The following is a 17019-nucleotide window of genomic DNA, read 5'->3' as shown; positions in this document are numbered from 1 at the left end:
CAGGAGTTCTAAAAGTACTTTACCCTAATTCACTATGCCCCCTCTGGCAATAATTTTACCTAGTAATATTCTCTGTGTTATGATACAAACTAATAATATGTGTTGAATATATTCTTGATATCAGGTACTGTAATGAGTGCTATGAGTGTCTTGTGAACATATGTAATCTTCAGAGCAACTCTGAAATCATGTTTTGTAGATGGGGAAACTGAGGCAGGCAGTGTGGCTCTGCCGCCCTCACTCTTAAACTCTATAATATACAGCAGAAGTCAGCCAACTATGGCACAGGGGCCAGAGATGCCCCCCCCATGTTATAAATAAAGTTTTATTGGAACACAGCCACACCCACTTGTTTACATATTATCTACAGCTGCTTTTATACTACATCTGCTGGACTGAATAGTTACAACAGAGACCATCTAGCCCAGAAAGACTATAATATTTACTACCTGGCCTTTTACAGAAAAAAAGTTTGCTAAGCCAGAACTATGCAGTCTTTTTATTTCCAGTTTAGAAATAAAGAAACTGGGGTCCTGGGAGGTTAAATAACTTGCATCATAAACTAGACAGTCAACTCCATGAGTTGCAGGATCCTGTGTCTGTATCCTCATATCCATGTCACCTGCCACTGGGACAGAGTGGCCACTCAAAAAACACTTGCTAAATGAATGACAGTTGTAAAGGTCACCCATCTGGAGAATCTGGGTCTCCTCCTGACCCCACAGCTGCTGGGAGGTGAAAAGAGGGACTTTCTCCTGAGAGAGGGTTAAACACAGGGTAATTAACATGTCATTCGGCTGCCCATGGACACACTTTTGCTGCTCTCTCTACTCCTCCTCCTCAGAGGTCATCTCGGTCAGACCAAAGGGTTTTTCTTTTCCCTCAAATGCATAGTCAGAGCTCTGAGAGTGTTCTTGTCCTTGTGATTGGTGCATTTTTAGACAAGATTAAAAGTGACACCCTCATGAGATGAGAGTCACATGGAATCTGGTTTTGGATGGATTTCAGACTGAGCTCTGCCCGCCCTCCTCCCACCCCCTTGACCCACCTCCCACCCCCTGGTGAGTCACAGTGCACAGCCTGCTGCCCTTCCAAGAGCGACTGGAGGCTTTGTTTTCTTTCACCATGCTTTGTGCTGGTCATGTGAGGCTCAGGGTATTAATAGACCATCAGCTTGGCCTCCTGAATCTTGTTGTTGGTCCAGGAGATAAATGAAAGGTTTTGCCAGTCCCTTTGTGCCATTTTTCACTCCTCTTTTGACTCACACGTGCTGGCTGGTGACAGAGCCGAGCCCGACAGGCAGAGGGCATCCAGTGTGGCCACTACCCATAGACATGGCCTCAACTTCCAACCTGGGACCACCGGTACTAATCTTACCAAATTAGCCTCAGCCTTTTCTTACAGCCTTCTCCCAGTCGGGTGGCAGCATCTCTGCCTGCATGTGTGAGAAATATATAAGCCAGGCTGGAAAAGGTTTTGGGGGTGTGGGCTTTGTTTTTTTTTATTAACTTAAAGTAAAATTATGCTCAGGAAATTAAAAGTCTGTATGTGGTTTGAAAGGCTCCCAAGAGGCTCCACGGGGACAACATTTTTAAACAAATGCTTTGGAAGCAGAGGTTCTTTGAATTGCTTGGGGCTTGGATCCAAAAGTTTCAGTCCTCCCCCACAGCCCAAGGTTTAGAACGTCACTGTGCAAGTTCCCTCAGCCTCGATTCCAGCACCCAGCACGGTCTCAGACTCAGTGTTTACTGACCTGAAGAAAAGCTGGGCTGGGGCCTGGTCGGGAGATGAAACTGCCTTGGAAAATGTCCTAGGAGCAAAGACTCAAGGTTTAAAATAAAGTGGAGATCTCAGTTCTCTAAATCTAGCCTCCTCTCTAGGTTGAAGGTTAGTTAGTTTTTCTTGGGGCCCTGGAAGGTTCTAATAACATTACTTTCACTTAACCTCCACCTCTTTTGTTCGATAACTCTGTGAAAACACGAAAGGTGTTGAGAAGGGCTCTGCCAAGGCCTCTCACTGCTTGTGGAGCAATTGGTAAGGTTTAGTTCCTCGTGACTCACTTTGCTCATCTGTTAAATGGGTCACTCCAGTCTCAAGTTGCATTTTTTCAAAATAGAATCTTTGGATTTTTTCAAATCTTGCCACATCTGTAAAGAACTTTGCTATAAAAGGGAAGAAAGATTGGGCTGAGGATGGACCAACTTAAGTGATTATCTTTATTTCTTCTTATGTGGTGACAATGGGGGTGGTAGGAATGAGACACAATCCTTCAGTGAACTGACTCACCTTTATTGTCTACCTGATTAGTGTCAGCCACTGTGCTCAGGGACGTAGGTGCATGCCCTCATCTCAAGCTCTCAACAATCTTGAGGACTCTCAGTATTAGTAGTAGAAATGAAGAACTGAGGTCCCAAGAAATTCAGTAATTTGCCCATAGTCACAGAGATAATAAGCAGTCAAACCAAGACTTGAACCTAAACCTAGAGCTGCGAGGATCCTAGCCTCTTAGTAGAAATAAATGCTCTGCATCCTGCATTTGTCTCTCTTCCAGTGACTGGAGTCTTTCCACAGAAAGTTAAGTGCAATTAGTAGTATTTTTATTGAACGCTGCATAAGCAGGAGACATCCTGATAAAAAAGGCCACTTCCTTGGAAAGTACATAGGGATGCTGAACATGAGCTCTAGGTGCCTTGAGAGTAGTCAGTGCCACTGGGGAAGAAGGTCAAGTTGGGGGAGAAGAATTCCTGCCTGGAGGGATTATATGGAATTCAAACATTTGCAGGTCCTAGGAGGTTTTGTTCCCTTTGGAGTACATCAGTTCCACTCGCTGAAGTAGGACAAGCAGAATGAATTAGCCCCGGCTGCAGCCCAACTCTTTATATGTAAAAGAAAAAAGCAATTAAGTGTTCAGCCTGATTCCAGGGTTTTGAATTACCCCCATTTGTCTTTCACTTTGAGCATCTGCTTTTTATTGCATTGTGGCCCTGCCTGCTATTTATCTCTCCCCCTCAGTCTGTATCTGCGTGTCATGTGACTCAAAAGCAAAGATTAGAGGAGAAAAAATATCTCTGTATTCTAAGCCTGGCAACTTCTATTTTTATCCACAGCTGTTGGAACTGATAGCAAAGTCACAGCTCACATCCCTGAGTGGCATTGCCCAAAAGAACTTCATGAACATTTTGGAAAAAGTGGTTCTGAAAGGTGAGCTCTCTCTCACTCTCTCACCCCTTTTTATAGGCGTGGGGACAGACGGATGGATTTTCCACTAGAGCAGACATGTCATTAGATTTAAGGGAATGTGAGTGGATGGAGATGAATAACTCCAGATGCAGCTCAGTAGTGCCAGATCCCGGTTCAGAAAGAGGTACAGCTCGTGCCCATGGCAAAGAGGAAGGGCATCACCCTCCCCTCCTTTTACTGAAATCATCTCTCCTTCTGTAAGCCTTTCAGGCTTCTCAGTGTAAACACATGTCCCCACCTAGGCTGCCGAGTCTCTGGATCCCAAATTCCTAGAAAATTGAGCTGTGTACAAGGCTGAATAGATCCGTCGACTCTTTGAGCCAGAAGGAACCTTAGGTTTTCAGATCAACTGTCTCACGAGAAAGAGTGATTTGTCCATAATCACACACAGAGTCACCCATACAGGATTAGAACCCAAGCTCCCAGCTCCCATATGCTCCTACCACTGACCACCTAAAAGGGACGACCAGGCAGAAGCAACCGCTTTCAAGTCAGGTGAGCCACTGGTGCTGGTGGAACAATGAAAAAGAAAGAGTCTTTGTAGAAAACTAGGGAGAGGAGAACAAAGAGGGACCTAGATAATGGAAACTCTACCCAGTAACCTCGAGGGCAGAAGCTGGCCAAGTAGAGAAGAAACACCAGCAAGAAAGAAAACCATGTCCCCAGGGGCAATACCCAGTAACTTTAGCAGAATAGAGAAGAAGAAAGGCCCACTTATACCATGTCAGGTGAACCGTAGCCAAACCATTCTTTCTTTTTGTCTCCCCCCCCCAAGTCCTTGAAGACCAGCAAAACATTAGACTCATAAGAGAACTACTCCAGACCCTGTACACCTCCTTGTGTACCCTGGTCCAAAGAGTCGGCAAGTGCGTGCTGGTTGGGAACATCAACATGTGGGTGTACCGGATGGAGACGATTCTCCACTGGCAGCAACAGCTGAACAACATCCAGATCACCAGGGTAAGCGGGACTGCCCAGCTTCATCCCGGCAGGAAGGGCTTCAGTCGGTTCCTCTGCCGAGATGCCAGGCCGCCTCTCCAGGGCTCTGTCTCCCTCTGGTGATGGGAGAGCCTGGACTGTCTTGGTCTGATGCTTTACACCGAGTGCTGGAGGGGGCTTCCCTGTAAATGGAGGATGGGAAGAAAAACTTGGCAAAACGGGATCAGAGTATGTGAAATGTGAAACATGGTAGGCAAGCCAGAAAGTGGGGCTTTGGGGAAGATGTTGGCTCTACCACTGAAATCTTCAGTGCGATTTGCAGACCTCTGTTTGCCCCTTGCCTCTTAAGGCATGTGTTGTTTGCAGCTTTAGGACGCTGCCTGACTACAAGGGAGCTGTGATGGCAGTGGCTGGGAGAACAGGTGCCAGCCAGCCTTTCAAAAGTATAGTTCCAATTCTCAGTAGTTAGGACAAAGGAAGCCTTCGATTAAAGACTGTGAACACACGTCAGAAAAGACATGAGCAATTCTAACTCAAGCCAAAAAAACATCCTATATTACCAGCCTAACTACTCTCAGTAGTTTCCTTTAGGTTTTAACTCTGCCCTCGGCTCTCGTCCTCTTACCAGTGAGCAGGAAGAAGGACTCTGGTGTCCCCTCCCAGGACTCACTAATGGACCAGCGCTCTTAGTCGGCTCAAGTAGCACTTGGCTGTCTTATCTAGTCGCTGACCACGGACGTTTAAGTGGTTCTGGGACCCACACTGATCAGATTTGGGTCTGCCCCACCTCTCAAGAAAGTACCATGAAAAAAACCTCTTTGACCTCTTTGAAATAATATTTTACTCTGTAAAGTTTTCAAAATGCAACGTCCTTCACATTACTGTTAATACGTCTCTGTGCCTTAGTTTCTTAAACTCTGAAACAGAGGCCTCAGAGTTAAGTGACTTCCTTAGAGTCACTTAGGCCAACACATACACACACACACACACAGCATACATACACATGCACACGCGCATACGTCTCTGTGCCTTAGTTTCTTAAACTCTGAAACAGAGGCCTCAGAGTTAAGTGACTTCCTTAGACTCACTTAGGCCAACACATACACACACACACACACAGCATACATACACATGCACACGCGCATACACAATGCAGAGCACCCGCCTAGGTGATCTTTTCAAAAGCTATTTCAATGATCTGACTATTATAAGAAAATATGAGAATTTCTTATGAACATTTATCTGATTTAGTTTTTTTTTAGATTTTATTTATCTTTAGAGGAGAAGGGAAGGAGAGAGGGAGAGAAATATCAATGTATGGTTGCCTCTCATGTATCCGCTGCCGGGAACCAGGAACCAGAACTGCTAACTGGCCTGCAACCCAGGCATGTGCCCTGACTGGGAATCAAACCGCGATCATATGGTTCACAGGCCCACGCTCAATCCACTGAGCTACACCAGCCAGGGCAGATTTAGTTTAATAATTTATTCTATTCCCATTTCTCAAGTATAGGCATAGTTTGACACTATGAATTTGAGACTCAAATTTTTAGCTTATTGCTCAGAGGAAACCCCCTTACACTTTCTCTCTGATTTCTGGCATTCTCAGTAACTTGGACTTAATATTTACATTTTTTCTAAGCCCAGAAGAGAATTACCCAGCCAGTGATATAAATAAGGAAGCCCCATTTGTCCCAAAGGTATTCTCCCCTCCAGCAACCTTGGGACACTGGTTTGGATGGCCCCACTTGTCTGGAACTGGCCTCTGTTCCCTCCTTAACCACATCTGCCCAGAGCCCTTGCACATCCATGGGCTTACTTCCCCAGAGCCCCTTTTCCTTGAGGCAGGCACACACACTCTCGGAAGGTAGCTGTTTATAGTCCCTATTTATTCATGGGGTGGGACCAGACAAGCCCAGTGATTTTCCCCAAGTAACTCAACAATTAGACCCAGAGCTAAGGCCAGAGCCCTAGGCTCCTTATTCCTAAAATGGCAAAGCTTACTTAACATCAATGGTTTCTAAACTTTTTTTCAACCCAGCTTTCTTCCAACTATGTATTCAGTGATTCAGCTTTTTGCAAACCTTTTAAATCCAAAGAAATCCCACACAGGACAGATCAAACACTGAAGTTCACCTCACTCTGCTTGTGGTACTCCCACCAGGCCAAGCTATTCTCTGCACACTCTAAGCTTCACCCTGGCTCAGGCCTTTTAAACTTGTCACCTCCCCTGACCATCCAGTGTATTGAAGCCACTACCATTTCACCCTCTTCAGATCAGTTTTTGCCATCTGAAATTATCTCATATGGGGATTCACTTTCCTGTCTCCGTCCACGGGCTTATCAACTCCACAAAGGAAGGCCATTACTATTTTGTTCCCTGCTGTTCCCTCCACCTGGCAGAGAGCAGAAGGGAGCCAATAAATTTTACGTGAGTGAGAGTGAATGATTAGAGGGGAATTTCCTCCCACTGCCTGCCTGGAGTACTTGTTCCAAGTTCATAGGAATACAGTCAGGAAATATTGCCCTGTGTTATGGATGATGATGGCAATTTACCAACTGCAGGATTTGGGGCAAGTTATTCAGCCACCGCATGTCTCAATTTCCTCATTTGGAAAATAGGGCGATGATGTGTATCTCATAGCCCTGGTGTGAGGTTTAAAAAGTTAATACATGGAAAGCACTTGGAACCATGCCCGACATGCTGTAAGTATTGTAAATGCACCAGCTGTTATTGTTAAGGACTCACTCTGTGGCAGACCCTCTTCTAGGTCCTTTGCATACAGGGCGGGGCAGGAGTAGGTTTCCAGTTGTGAGTACACGAAACACAGAGTTTGTTCTTACATGATTATTTATTATTATAGCATTTTCTGTGTGAACTGTAAACCTACTCTTGCCCCACCCTGTATATTAACTCACCTAATGAGTAGTTGTAAGTAGGAGCCATTGTAATAGGTAATATTTGCTGGGCATCGTGCTAAGTAAGGATTTCCATGCATCATCTCATCCATTCCTCCCAGCAACACTGTAAGATGCGCTTTCCCTCGTTTTACAAATAATTGAGTAGTTAGGAATAATCTGGCCAGGGTCTCACCACCATACGATGTAGCGTGGGGATGGAACCAGACCTGTCTGCTGAGCCTGTGCTTATATTCACCGCGCTCGCCTCCCTCGCGTCCTCTTGGGCTCTGAGCTGCATGGTTTCAGAGCAAGGAGCCCACAGGGCTCTGAAGAGCTTTTTAAACAAAGCCCAACTCTCCAGAGGGAGAGAGAGAGATGCGGGGGGGGGGGGGGGNGGGGGGGGGGGGGGGGGGGGGGGACTTAATTACTTCAGTCTGGGCTGGATTTAAAAAGCTTACTTTTTAACAGTTTGGACTACAGAAAAGCACGTTATTATATGAAAATGTTAAGGAGACATGTACAATAATTACTTTCTAGTTGCCAAAGTTCTATCAGTATCTTGTTTTCCTTCAAAAGTTCATAATTCCATGGAGCCAATTTTTTTATTGGAAAAATAATTAATATAGGATAAAAATGAGAACTGGTGTGTATGTACGTGTGGGGTGGGGATTGGACAGAATCACAGTGTGCTATGAGCAAAGCAGGGTTTTGAAGCCTATGGGACAGGGTAGATATAAAGGATTTTAACCAAATGCTTGATTAGAGGAACAAGAGTAACTTATTTTTAAATGTTAATATTTAAGAAGAAGAAGGCATGCAAGCAGTTAACCATTTATCAGGAGTAAGGGCTCTCAGCATGGGGTCTGGGCAAGGATTTTGGAAAAGTTCAGGTTTGAACGTTCAAGAGTGAACTCTGCCAAGTGGACTTTAATAGGAGTTCATATAATAATTGGCCTGGGAGTTTTAACCAAAAAAGTAGATGCTTTGAAGTGCTAGGAACAAAAAGAAAACCTCATGGCAGTTTTATTAGCTCCTATGATCAGCAGCAGATGATAAATGACAAATAGGTCTAGGGCCTTCTGCAGCCCGGCAAAGCCCTGAGTTCTGCAAACAATTGAACGCTCAGCCCAGCAGCCTGAGCGATAAAAATCACCAAGTCTTAGACACTTCTGATGAGTTAGGAGGCTGAAACTGCTCCAAATCTGAGCTTGGAGCTGGAAGGGATCTTCAGAATCTTCTGAACCAATTCATTTTGGACTCAGAGAGACTGAGATCCAGACTTCCAAGGATACCCGGGATCCAGACCTATTGTGTGTCTTTCCCATGTCCCTGCCATGCCACTTCCCATTCTTCCCCATAGTCCATCCTTCCAGGGCCCCCGGCCACTGCCCACCTTCCCTCTACACACCTGTCCTGCTTTGCAGGAGACACAAGATGGAATTGCTAAGGCTGCACATTACCCACACCCCACCCTGTGAATCCTGTGTGTTCAGGCTTTGATGCGCTTCGAGGGATCAGTGGTCACCAGGGGACAGTGAGATAGGAGGCTGGGGCAGCAGGCAAGTCGGGGGCTGCTCTGTCCAAAGCGGTGAGCCCTTCCACAAGGTAGCAAATCTCATAATTGAGTGAACTGACTGAAGCAGGAGAATGCAACGTGTGCTGCTGGGAGAATCTTTAAGAGTCAAAGTATGAAGCTTTGTGAAACTGGAAAATCTCTCCGGCACCATTGAGCTCCATCTAGACCAGCTGTTCTTTGTGGTGATGGCCGTGGGTCCTGTGTCTGCACTTAGGGCACGGACAGTTGCTGCTTTTGATTCCCGATCAATAAATCAGCTTGAAGATGGAGGGCGTCAACGGGTGGATTTGCCCTTCAAGACTTAACATAATCCTTTTCCTGGCAGCCTGCCTTCAAAGGCCTCACCTTCACGGACCTGCCTTTGTGCCTACAACTGAACATCATGCAGAGGCTGAGCGACGGGCGCGACCTGGTCAGCCTGGGCCAGGTGGCCCCCAACCTGCACGTGCTCAGCGAGGACCGGCTGCTGTGGAAGAGGCTCTGCCTGTACCACTTCTCCGAGCGGCAGGTTGGTGGGGCCAGGGGACACTCCTTCCCTCTCTCCCTCCTCTGTCCCTACCTTCAAGCTTCCTGGACATCCTCTCAAAGCTTGAAGTGTGGTGCCCACCCAGCAGGGCTTCCTGGTTTGACTAGAAACCAACAGTCCAGGGAGTTTCTAAATAATGTGTGTTTGGGGTTTTTATTTGGGGAGGGGGGCTGGTTTTGATGGAAAAACACATACACATATTTTTAACCTAGCTACATTTTACAACTTTCTCCAAAAAATTTACAAATTGATACCAGTCCTTTTTTTCATAACAAAGCAACTTATATTTTTATACTTTCCGGCTGAAGTACTTGTACAGATTATTATTTCATTTTATTTTAATGACCTAGGGAAGGGTAAATATCATGATGCCCACTTTAAACAAATGAAGAGACTGAGGCCACAAGGGGCTGAGTAACACATCAAAATTAGTGAAGGGGTTGTTTAGTTGAGGAAACTGGCCTTGCATTTGAATTTGGGCCTTCTGACACCAGCTCCAGGCTCTTACCCCTCCTCAGGATGCCTCAGGGTTTTTTCCAACTTCTTTATATAGAAGTGTGAATTCAACAAGTTTTGCTTATGAAGCCTGTAATACTTAGACATAAAATAGAGCCACTGTGCCAAGCAGTTACTGCATCTCCCTGGAAATGATCACTCAAGTTACAGCAAAGAGAAGACCGATATTGTTTACCGAGATCCCCTACACTTGAACGGACCGTTCAAACGCAGTTCAGTAGAGGTCACTAGAGAGATGTCACCAGCCACCTGTTTCTTTTAAAGGCTGGTTAAAAGCTACTGTTTACCAGAAGATACTTCTTTCTATCTTGGCTATTTTTCCCTAGCTATTGCAGGGTAGAGATGAAAAAGGAGGGAAGGGGGTGGGAGGAGAACAGAACCAGAAAACCACAAACCCTCTTCTTGCTGAACTCTCCTGCAACAACTTTTATTTGATATTTAGATCCGCAAGCGATTAATTCTGTCAGACAAAGGACAGCTGGATTGGAAGAAGATGTATTTTAAACTCGTGCGGTGTTACCCACGGAAAGAGCAGTATGGAGATACCCTACAGCTTTGCAAACACTGTCACATCCTTTCCTGGAAGGTATGTGTCTCAGGTGGCTGCCACAGACCCCTAGTCCAGACCCCAAGAGCCAATAGTGCCAGCCATTTCAACGCCAAGTCCTCTCCTAATCTTCGCTACCACAACCTCCAGCCAAAGGTGAAGGTGAAACCAGTTCTGTCCCTGGGGAGAGAAACTTTCAAAGACCTTAATTTCCTTCACCAACCCCCTTAGGTTCATTTTTTGCTACAACCCACCCCCCTCAGATTCTCCCACCTCTGTGCACAAGCGCACACACGCCTGCACGTGCACGCGGCTCTTTAGTTTTTTCCAGAATTTATGGCATTCTTGGCAAGGAATGTTGTTTTGAGGTTGGGCGATGCCTTATGGTGCTCCAAGCCAACGAGATGCTTCTGAGAACTCAAACCTGACCTTGATGTTCCTTTCCAGGGCACTGACCACCCGTGCACAGCCAATAACCCAGAGAGCTGCTCCGTTTCACTCTCTCCCCAGGACTTTATCAACTTGTTCAAGTTCTGAGTTGCAGCACGTGACAGCACTTCAGAAGGGTTCCCCTGCCGACTGGATGGCTGGGAATACAGAGTTTGGACACTTCGTTTGTAAATAGTGTACATTTTAAACATTGGCTCTGAGCTTCTGAGATAAGTCACGGAGAGGACATTTGGAGGGGAGAGATGCAGTCGGCTGGCTGGGAATCTAAGACTATAGACTTCTCCTTAGAATTGGTTTGGAAAAGCAGAAATACTGTAAATAAACTTCTTTTTTCTAATGATTTGCCAGCGAGACTGTAAGGGCAGGAGTTCTGTGTTACCGGTGAAGATGGAGTTCTCTCGAGGTTCACTGAAACTCCTAGAAATGCGGAAGAAGAGGGCAAAACTTGGACACAAGATAGAGCACGCTTTGTTTACAATGTGAAAATCTGCTTTAAAAAGAAGATGAAAAACTACAGACGAGAAATCCCTGGGCTTTTGGTTTTGAGTTTGGGTTAGTTTTAAGAAGGCAAGGAAAGCCATTGTAAACCGCATAGGCATGCGTAGGGCCTTCCCTTACGAAGATACCACACAAGAGTCTACCTCGGAAAGCACAGAGCTCTCTGACAAAGCGCTTGTCCAGGAGGCAGGGTCTCTTTTCCTTGTTTTCTCATCACATACACAGTGACTTAAAATAGCAAGGGGTCTCGAAGGCAGGCCTCATGGCGTTCCTTTCCAGGTGAATGGGGCAGTCTTCGGAGTTGCCCCTCGTCTAGAACCACCCCCAAAGCACCTAGGCCTTGTTCCCTTTCATGCTGTCATTCATCTGGGACAAAATGAGGTTAATTATAAACCGTCCCAGAGGATGTCCTGCCCCTGAAGTCATAGAATGAGTCACCCTGTAGCTGTGAAGACTCTCTTATTCCTGTCGAATTTCCTGGCTCGTCTGCTTCCTGGGGTATCTTCACGGATAAGCAGAACCCTATTCGGTGCACTGGTCGGAGCCAGAGTGCTGATAAGGCCCGTAAAGCAGGTTGGACGTGTCACTGAGGCGTTCACCAGCTGCTCCTCCTCTCGGCATGTGATGGGCTGAGGAGCCGCCTTTTCTTTACGTCCCACATCAAAACGTGGTCAGGCTGAGCTAGGGCTTCTTGCAAGAATGATAAGATAAAGCCTGGAGTTCCAGCCAGATAGGGAAGAGAGGTGCTTTGAGTTCACCCCAAACATGCTTTGGAACCCAGGGCATCTTGCTCGGCCAACATCAGCAGGTAACTACGTGGGAGAAAGGAAATCTCAGGATGTAATAAGTTTATTGTCAAATATTCCTGGGAGGGGTGGGGAGTGTTTTTGGTTTTTTTTACTTTTTATAGAGTTTTGCTTTTCTACAACAATGTACATATTTTGCTGTTGTATTTGCTTTTTTTTTTTTTTTTGTAAATAAAGTTGCCACCCTGCATGTCCTTGGAAAGTAAGTGAAGCCAAATAGGAACGTGGTTCACATTCACACTGAGGATCGGTGAATCCTTAGAGGTTGAACTTGTGAGGATCTAAAGAGGGGCAAGTGGTTTGGCTGAACAGAAACAAGCCCAGGGACCAGCTAGTGATGCCGGGCCTCTTCACACCCTTCCCTCGACACACAACTCAAGCATCAGCATTTGGAAGAGAAGGCAACTGTTCGTCAGTGCCCCTCACTTTGCAATGTTTGTGCCTGTGCCAGGGCTTCTCAATATTTTTTTCACTATTACCCTCCAAGAAGAAGTAATTACACTGAATTTAAATTCTCCCTAATGAAAAAATTAAATATTAAATAATAAAATCTTGTTGGGTGAGGTTGAGGTTTGGAGGTCCACAAACCATTGTAATCCTGAGAAGTGTGTTTTGCTCTTCCCCCTCTTCCCCAGGCAAGGTCACATTGAGAATGCAGGGCCTACACTGTGGAATTTGAAAGTTTCCATCACTCAGACAGCTTTTCTCAAATGTCTGTTTTCTTAAAAACCTGGGATGGAAATTAGGAAGCTCTGACTCTTTAGGGTTAGGTGTTCATGGCCTTCCATTTCTTCCCACCAACTGGTGACCTCTGCCCCTTCATGTTGATCAAGGAGATGGAAGCTCCTGAGTGCCTTCAGGCTTGCAGTCCCAGAAATGTCGCCTGCCCTGGACTACCAGCACAAAGCTGGCGAAGGTTAGACTGTCTGCAGCGCTCGTGATTGCCCATCCTGCCCCAGGCAGCAAGGCACAGGCTTGTGAGAGACCCCTAACCACGAGTGACGAGGCTGCTGTTTTCTGAGATGTTTACTCAGAAGATGCCTCTGGGCTCTTCTGTCTCCTCTGGGGTTATTGGAGGTGGCATGTAATGGAGTCCAGGGAAATTTTTAAGGAAAATAAAACCCTGACATTTGTGGTTTTCCTTCACTGGAAGAAGAGAATAAGAAGGAAATGGCAGGTGGAGAGGGAGGGGGAAAGGAAGAGAAGTGGCATCTCTTTGAAGCTGTGGTTTGTGTGAGGTCAATAGGGACACGCATAGTGGTCACAGAGCATCCGTGCGGTGCCTTGGGGTGGCTGCAAAGCATGGTCAGAGCCTCACATATAAGTAAAAGGAGGTGGAAAGAAAATTCGTGTTCGCTGGGCACTAACCGTCTATAGAATGTCTAATGGCAAACCCTCCCGGGACAACTTGATCTAAAAAACAAAAACATAGGATCCCCATCTCAGAAATGCTGGTCTGAAAGCCAGAAGGGACATGACAATGGAAACTGCTGGATGAGGGAGTAACACTACTCTCTTTGCTATACTGACCCCCATCCCAACCCTGTGGTGTAGCGTTTGAAACTGGTGGCAAATGTGCAATAATGTGGACTTACAGAAAAGGACTTTTGTCCAGGGCAGTATGAGCAAATCCACAGGGATGTTATCACGCGGTCCGACTGAAAGGCTATGAGCAATGAGCCTAGAATTTCTTGAGACTGACAGTAGCATTTGAGGACAGGAGAATATGTGAAGTTTAGGAACATTCACTTTATAGCAAGATCCAGAAGAAAGTCTGATGACACCTTAAACTGTTGGATTATGACTGAACACTGTTACTTTGAGCAGATGGATTAGTTGCATGGAAGGGCAAGGGGCAGAAACGTCAAGGTGTCAGCTGTGCAATGACATTTGTTTAGTGATGATCAACTTTATACTGAAGTGGATCAGAGAAGATACTTTGGATGAGTTGGGTTTATACTGCAAAACTCAACACGAGAGCAGGCTTTACTCGGCGATGGTGAAGTAAGGCAATGAGTGTATATTGCACTCTTGCCACAGTTCTCGTCTGTGGATTCAAAAACTTTCATGACAAGCTTGCTATTAGCAGGGGGCTCCGTGCTGCCGTTGCTTTTACGTGGGAGAAGAAAATGAGTTTGGAATCTCCATGTCTAAGCAAGTGCTATGATGTTCAAGAAGGTCAATCATTTCAAGACATGTTCAACAGTTTATCATCCTTAGCATTCAATACAATGTTTATCATAAAACATGCACCTGAGTTTATATTTTTCTGCCAGGCTATAGGCCAATAATGTCTTGCTATGCAAACACTATTTTATGTGTGATTTTTTTAACTGTAATTTTTTGTGTGAATTTTTTCTAACTAAAGTATATCATCAGTTTCTATGTTGACATCTGTTGTTGTTTTGTTTTTTGTCTTTTTTAATCTGTTTCCAACTCCCTGAGTCTGTGAACCATCCCTTCTGACTGCATACTGGCCTGAAATCCTATTAGTGTTTAAACAGACCTCAGAAACACCCTGAACCTCTGGGCAAATGCAGACATGTGGCTCTTTGATATATCTTGAGCCCTTGGTGTCCTCCACAAACAAAAACGTAATTCCTTTAAACTCGACATCTTCTGTAGAGGCTGCCTTCTCTGTCTTGTTAAAGAAAGTGCACCCTCCATCATTTTCCAAGAGAGGGAAACTATTACCCAAGCCCTCCATGCTGGAAGGGCGGTTGGAGGTGTTGAAATCTGGCATTCTCTTTGCCTTTCAAGATGAGGTAATGGGTCCGGAACATTCAGAGGACATGCCTCCATCCCCCTGGTACCCAGTGGTGGACCTGAGCATAAATAAACCTGGGACTTTCTGAGGCCTTGACTTTGTGCTCCAGCCCCAACCTTTTTTGGTGTGGCTGGAGACACATGACGCTGACCTGATTCTTCAAGAGACCTTCACGGTGGAAGGCAAGAGCAAGGGTCCAGTGTTGGACATCCAGCCGTTGACTTCTCCAAACATTGAAAGTCCCTGATGCTTCCTAGAGAAATTAAGGAGCCATATAGTATTTTTACAGGCCTCTGACTATGCCGTCAGTATAGCATTCTAGTGAGTGCGACCTGCTGGCCAGAAAATAAGCAGCATGTTTCACAAATTCTTTTTTCTCTGGGTACTTAGATGTTAATGACAAAAGTGACCATTAAGACAGACAGTGACTGAGCAGCCAGCTTGCTGTCTAGAAACAGAGGTTCTGGTCACCAAGCAGATAGTTCCTCTGCCCTTAGACTCAGAGGTACGTTTAATCCAACCCCTCCTTCTCCCTGTCCTTGGATACCTACTGTGGCTCCCATCCTGTGAGCTTCTGTCCCCATGGAAGTTTGCTCTCTGCTAAACCTCACCTTTACTAAGCAAGGGGGGATTACTCCATGAGGCAGCAAGGAGCAAGGAACCATGATACTCAAGACTTTGTCTGCTGGATGTTTTTCACAGTGTCCTTCAACTCACTCAGCAAACAAAACTTCCTGAAAAGTCAAAACGTAGGTCCTGCCCTGTTTGGCTGAAAATGGACCGCTGCTCCAAAACCCTGAAGCTTCTTGGAATTCCATCTGCTACAGCATCACTTCTGGAGTTTGGACAGGACTCTTTCTGTCCTTGAGTGTAGAAATGTTTGTTTAATTAACAATACACAAGTATGTTAAACAGAAGGCTCCGAGCGGTGCTCCACACTTGAGAACTCTCGGCGCCGTCTTTATCCTACCAAGTGCCAATCCCCCTGGCGAAAGGGCTGTATTCAAGTCCATGTCCTGAGCTTAGATGCTTTACCTTTTAAATGACAAATAGTAGAGGGGGTTAAACATTGTAACTAAGGTATAAGGTTAGACCAGTTATGTGCAAAGATGTTTATTTAATATTGTGTGAGCTGTCCATCTGTATAAATTATTTGCACACTTTTCTTGCATGATGAACTGACTTTTTTATAGTTGTTTGTACCAGACAGTGGCATATTTTTGTAAAAATCTTTTGACACTGAATTGCAATAAATGTTTTTCCAACAACACACACTGGTACATTTTCAGTTTGTATCAATTCTAGTTGGCTTTTTAGCATACTGAGTAGGTTTATCTTTTGCCTCACTAGACTTACAGGCCTTCTCCCAGAAACTTCTCATTTTTGTAAAATTTCTAGGAACACATAGAAAAAGAAGCTTGTTGCTAAGTACCATCCAGAGTCAGTAATACAGCATTATGCTTAAATGGGCTATCTACTTACTGTTTGTATAGTACAAAGATTAGGGAATAATAAACTTTGAAGTCAATATCAACTTAGTCACCAGCAGACATTTAATGAATAATGATTACATGCTAGACTCTGTGCAAGGCACTAGGAATAGGAAGGTGAACAAGACCGATACGGCCCCTGCCGTAACAGAATTTAGGGTCTAGTGAGAAACAAAAAACAAATAGGAAAAAGTTTCAATTTGTAACAAGAGCTATGAATGGAATGAACAAGGGGCTGAGGTGCAAAACCACAAGGGGGACCTACTTAAGAGAAGCTGGGGCCTCTCTGAGGTGAGAAGAAGCTGGCCCAGAAGAATATGGGCATGAACATTCCAGAAAGAGGACATGGCTTGTGCAAGGTTCAGATCCTGGTCCTGCCAGACAAAGGTCACACTTAACTAACTAATCCCTATCTCAATTTCCTCAACTCCAAAATGGTGATGATAATTTATTATGGTTGTGAAGGTCAAGTGAGCTAACATACGTAAAGTGCTTGGAGCCAGGCACACAACATGAGTTCAGTTTCTCTCCTCAGTTATGATTCCCTGAGCAAGAAGCTTCTGAAAATGGGGTTAAGGATTGTACTGCGTCCCCAGTTGGGTTTCATTTGCCCAGGTGACTTACTCAGGGGTGACTGTCTTACCTGATGCATTCACTCTGGAACATACCCCGATCCACTCTCCATTAGAACATCACAGAAAATGTGCATGAGAGATCATTTATTAAAATTTCTACCAGGATCACGAAATTTCACCATTTCCTA

The 17019-nt window shown here is 45.2% G+C and overlaps 1 protein-coding gene across 2 annotated transcripts in view; it reads left to right on the top strand.

Annotated features, from left to right (window-relative positions):
* Window positions 1–15547, top strand: part of FBXO32 (F-box protein 32) — a 32570-nt gene extending 17023 nt beyond the window's left edge. For both annotated transcript variants that reach the window (XM_037048481.1, XM_037048482.1), the window contains exons 5-9: window positions 3108–3201; window positions 4016–4200; window positions 8982–9164; window positions 10141–10284; window positions 10693–15547. In XM_037048481.1, coding sequence (XP_036904376.1) covers window positions 3108–3201; window positions 4016–4200; window positions 8982–9164; window positions 10141–10284; window positions 10693–10782 — 696 coding nt within the window. In that variant the 3' untranslated portion in view covers window positions 10783–15547. The remainder of the gene's footprint in view (window positions 1–3107; window positions 3202–4015; window positions 4201–8981; window positions 9165–10140; window positions 10285–10692) is intronic.
* Window positions 15548–17019: the final 1472 nt, after the last annotated feature.

Source organism: Sturnira hondurensis, unplaced genomic scaffold (genome assembly GCF_014824575.4).
Source record: "Sturnira hondurensis isolate 20B ecotype Veracruz unplaced genomic scaffold, ASM1482457v3 Scaffold0006413, whole genome shotgun sequence".
NCBI classification, from domain to species: domain Eukaryota; kingdom Metazoa; phylum Chordata; class Mammalia; order Chiroptera; family Phyllostomidae; genus Sturnira; species Sturnira hondurensis.
The sequence above is the reverse complement of the archived record's forward strand: the minus strand, read 5'-3'. Positions and strand labels throughout refer to the sequence as shown.